Source organism: Montipora foliosa, chromosome 1 (genome assembly GCF_036669935.1).
Source record: "Montipora foliosa isolate CH-2021 chromosome 1, ASM3666993v2, whole genome shotgun sequence".
NCBI lineage: Eukaryota > Metazoa > Cnidaria > Anthozoa > Scleractinia > Acroporidae > Montipora > Montipora foliosa.
The window spans coordinates 58,541,665-58,546,664 of record NC_090869.1 but is presented as its reverse complement, the minus strand read 5'-3'; the positions used below and the strand labels follow the sequence as shown (position 1 = coordinate 58,546,664).

Genomic DNA, 5,000 nt, shown 5'->3' with positions numbered 1-5,000 from the left:
TTTGTTTCGTAAACATTACAAGTTATAAACGTATCTTGTAGTTTATATATACACATTATTTTTACTTATATACATTAGTTTTAGAATTTTTCATGATCTGATAGTTTGTAAGGTATTGAAACTTGTTAAATACTTATTAAATTATTATTATTTATTATTATGATGTTGGAAATGTGGATTTCGCGATTCTACTTTTAATTTTCACCAAGACAACAAACATTATTGTTTTCAAAAATTCAATGGCTCAATAAATTTTGCTGCAAAATAACTTATTCTGTTTGTTCATGGAGTACACGATAAAAGTTCTGAAAAGTTTCCATTTCTTTTGTCGCCAGGATACAGTGTAAAAAGGATAAGAATAATTGGAGGTTGAAGCCGCAAAAAATCATTTAATAACAAAAGAGCCGCACTTGCAATTTGGTGATTCTTTACAAGCGTGAGGCGTGCACCACATCAAAAACGCGTGATTCATTAGAGTTCAAACTTAATTGCAATTGCAAGGACACGTTTTACTGTAGACATATCAGATGACAAACTCTCGACTTCGTTGGACGCAATCGAAGGTACCTGTAAAAACAATACAAAGCGAGTGACGCTACTGCAGCAGGATCGACTTTCTTGACTCGATTACGTACCTTTTAATTAAATTTTCTTGCCTGAAAAGTGGTTAAAATTGTTCTATATATAACAGCAGTTTTAACCATTTTCCGACCTCTAGCATATAAGCTTAGCCCAAGTCGTTTATTATTCTAATAGTACGCCCTAAATAACTAAATCTATTGTCGATTTAGTTCCGTTTCTCTCATTCATTTTAGGCAACCTTTACGGAACGTTCCTGTAATTCCTCGAATCATCATTTACATTAACTTTACATCGTAGGTACCTATTTCACAAAACGATGCAACAAGAATGTAGTTTTTAACACAAATGTGTTGAAATAAACTGTCTTCGGTGACAAGTGGTCGTTATAGTGTTTACTTTTTCCTTTCTTTTATTATGCCAAAGCAATTGATTTTCGAAAGCTGTTGACAGGTTGCCCAAATATCAATGCGTTTCTTCATCCCTAATTTTGACGTAAAACGCAACACACCTGAAGTTTTTTTGCTGCAGATGCTGCAGTCACTTCTCATGAGTCCTAGTCTGCTTTTTAGTTCAGTTCATTTCTTTCACACTTTGCCCGCACGTTTCCCTTTTCCCATTTGTCTACAACGCAACAGTTCCAGTGCTACGATAAATCAAGGTAAGGACGGTTTTCTTTTAGTCGTTGCAATAATTATCCCCTTGCCTTTTCGAAAGGTTAGGAATATGAGGTAGTCAGCGAACTTTTTCCAGGAGCAAATATTTCGCTAGCATTCCTCCATTTAGGAAGTTTTTACTGAAAGGAACATTTAACAGCTTATGGGTAAATAAAGGCTGACATGAAGAAATATGATAATCGAAGAGAATTTGATGCAATGAGGCTTAAAGGCCGATGCGGAAATATTCTTCAAAATATGCAAACTACTTGGAAAAAAGTAATAAGTAAAAATGGATCCATGGGAAAAATCGAGCACACGGCTAACGTAACACAGGACGGATACTGAGATCTGCGAGCTAAATGAACTTCTGGTGAACTTGGTCGTTTACCCAGCTTCCCATCGAAGTCTACGGAACTCTCCATACCTAGCCTGTGAGAGGAGCGTCGCTCCTCTCCGATGTTTTTTTTCGGAGAGCGGGCGGCTGTACACAGGCTATCCATACCTTAACACAGTCGAATTCAACATTTGTTTGAACTTGACTCCCTTGAATCAGCCTCAGCTTAGCTTGCGCATATGGTCAAAGATGTAGAGAAATTCCTGGATGACAGGAATGCCCAAGCTGCAACATATGGGAAATAACTAAGCATGTCACATTCTGCGCAAATCCATTTAGTTCCTCTGGGCAATAAATTTCTCTCCGTCTTAGCAACACTGTTTGAGAGCTCTTTCTCGGCGTGGTGGGCCGTCATTTATCCTTTTTTTTTTTATTAATGAATGATTAACGTCATCATCACTGAAGAATAAAGTTATAGTCCTAAAATTACGGGACGTATTACAAACAGGACAAAATGCAATGACCGATGCAAATTTGTACTCACTGTTTCAGGTGACATCCAAAACCCCACAAAATAATGGCTTTTGTATGCAAAAAAATGCCTCTGCTTGCCCTGCATGTTTATCTTCCATTATCGTCTTGACAACAACGACCTTAAATTTAGAAAAAAGGACAATCTGAAGGACACAAGCCTTCGAAAATAAATTTTCAATTTTCTCTCCACAAATCCACACTGTTCATAACATTTTTTCCTAGGGAAGTTGGCACATCCTTTCCATGCTGAACGATTTGGATAAATGGCGAAATGATTACAACACTGCACAAGTAAATTGTAGTTCACGTTCTCGTATCCGATGCCGTCATTCTTGCTTACTTAATTGAGATTCCTATAAAAAGTCTGAGGCTTCCTTGTGCTCTCTCTCTAGGTGGATGGATAAGATGGCTAATGATTCCTTGGATAAGCAAAATGAAACATTGCTTGAAGGACGATTAACGACCGTCACGTTTTCTCCATCGGAGTGCATTGCTTGGCTTACAGTACTTTGTACTGTAGGTATTGCCATAGTAACGGTCAATGGCCTTGCAGTCATTGTTTACCTCAAAAAGCCCCATCTGCGCAAGCGTAGTACGTACTTGGTGATCAGCCTGGCAGTTGCAGACATAGGTACAAGGGTGATAACGCTGAGCATAGACGTGTTCAACTCAGGTCGTAGTTGCAGCCTATGGGAGTACTATTTGTCGCCAGCCGGGGACAGTATTTTAATTGCTGTCCTTTTGCTCTTTCCAGTAGTTTCGGTGATAAACCTTGCCGTTATTTCTTTGGAGCGGGTGCACGCCACGTTTCGTCCATTTAAGCATCGTCTCCTCAAAAAATGGATATTTGAAGCGTCTGTTGCTTTCGTTTGGCTTACCGCTGTGCTAAACTCCGCTTGCATATATGTCCTCTTTACATTAGGAGGTGAGTTTCACTCACATTTGTCAATATTTGCTTGTTGCTTTTCTGTTATCGTTATTTCTTATATGTCGATCGTGGCCAAAATGTACTGTGGAACTCATCCTCACCACAATGGCGCAGTGAGTCGAGAAAGAAAACTGACCAAAACACTGTTCATAGTGACAGCTGTATCTTTAGCGTTTCTGTTGCCGTACATTCTTTCTTTTTTCCTCGTATTCTCCAAACGAACTTATTATTCCTTTTCCAGTCAAACAGTTCATTTGCGTTTCTGTTCGACGTCTTTAGCTTATGCCAATTCACTAGTCAATCCCATTTTCTATGCCTATAGAATCCCAGAATTCAAAAGAGCTATCTCTTCATTTTTGGGCTGTACACCACGAGCTCAGGTTTTTCCTCAAAGTGACTCTTAACTTCTATGACTCTTGCTTCTGCTTGAATTGGGTATCAATCTATCAAAGGATTTGCTTGGTCCGTAACAGTAAAAGATGCTCTTTAGCTCGTACTGCTTGCACGCCCTCTCGCAAATCATGGTGTTATGCGATCGATCGCTTGATATCGATTCCAGGAAACTAGTTTAGTTATGTCCTATAATACTCATAATGCAATGTAGATAGTTGAATACTTAAAACTTGAATTAGAAAATGCTTATTTACCTAAGTGTCAACTACTTAAAAAACACGCGCGAATGTAAAAAAGTATATTCAGGTTGAAATGTGACGTGGATTATTATCATCCTGCAGAGTGAGTGTTCACTTTAATGTTGTTCCTTCCAGCGAAGGGGATCCCCGAGCTATGATATAACTGATAATTAAATACATGTTCTTTTATCAGAGAACAAAGCACTTTTGTCACAAAAAAATTAGGCAAAAAATTAGTATCCACAAGTTGCCTCATAATAGCATAAGTTAAAATTAGCAAACTTGGTAGCAAATTGCCAGAAGAAGTATTATTGTTGACATAACAGATGTCAGACAACATTATCTGGCGAGATTTCCTGGTTTTATTCTCACGTATCAGGAATCTTTGCCACCACTCTGTTTTGATCTGCGCGAAAAAAGGAAACTAAACTGCACAAAAACCCAACCCAAGACACTTCGCACGACTTGTTAGTATATGTTGCGCGTCAATCCTGAGTCTTTTGTCAGGAACCCTTTCTCCAAACAGGTTCAGAAGAAGTTCCAACGTAAGACATGCAAAAGCTTTTTTCGTTTACGGCATCTACCATCTACCATCATTTCAGTTGTGCCGGTTTGCGTCACGTATAATCTAATGTACTGAAAACAATAACTTCATTCAAATTCGATAAAATGTGAATGTCACTGTTAAAAATCCGCTGAACAACAAGAAGAAGAACTTGAATCATTTGACGGGGCGTCATTAAGCTGCATTCCTACCATTCCTCAATAGACCATTTTACAGTTCTGTGCCCAGTTACCAGGTCTTAGAATAAAAGCGAGACTGTGGTTGACCATGCTTTCATACAAACCTCACTACCTTTCTTATGTAAATAGAAACTCGTTAGTATTACAACGACATCATGATAAGAAAAGCAATGAGGTTTGTATCAAAACCGTGAAGGTCAACTCCAGCCTGGCTTTTATTCGAGCTAGTACAAAACCCCATTAGGTCCCTTTTACGTCTCCTGTCCCTGGAGCCGGAGGCGGCAAGAAGACGGCAGATTCGATTTTATGCTAAACGATCGTAAACTGGAACGAGCCGAGCAACAGGTCGCCTCACACGTTCCCGTTTGAACATAGTTATCATTTTGTTTTTCTTAAACCGTTTTATTCGTAAAAAAGTCCTATTTTGTCTTGTTTTTTTTCGATTGAGCCATGGGGTCTGGGATCCTGTGACGTCATCCCTTTCGACCAATCCCCTGTTCGATGATGTTATCCCATCCTCCTTTGCATCCCTCCTTATTTTACCTCTTACATCTCTCTTCACCTCATTTCTCCAACATGGACGCTTCCTG

At 38.9% G+C, this 5,000-nt stretch overlaps 1 protein-coding gene across 2 annotated transcripts in view; it reads left to right on the top strand.

The window, feature by feature from the left end:
* LOC137979473 (adenosine receptor A3-like) overlaps positions 1-3,692 on the top strand; it is a 60,495-nt gene extending 56,803 nt beyond the window's left edge. For both annotated transcript variants that reach the window (XM_068826738.1, XM_068826730.1), the window contains one exon: positions 2,499-3,692. In XM_068826738.1, coding sequence (XP_068682839.1) covers positions 2,499-3,438 — 940 coding nt within the window. In that variant the 3' untranslated portion in view covers positions 3,439-3,692. The remainder of the gene's footprint in view (positions 1-2,498) is intronic.
* Positions 3,693-5,000: the final 1,308 nt, after the last annotated feature.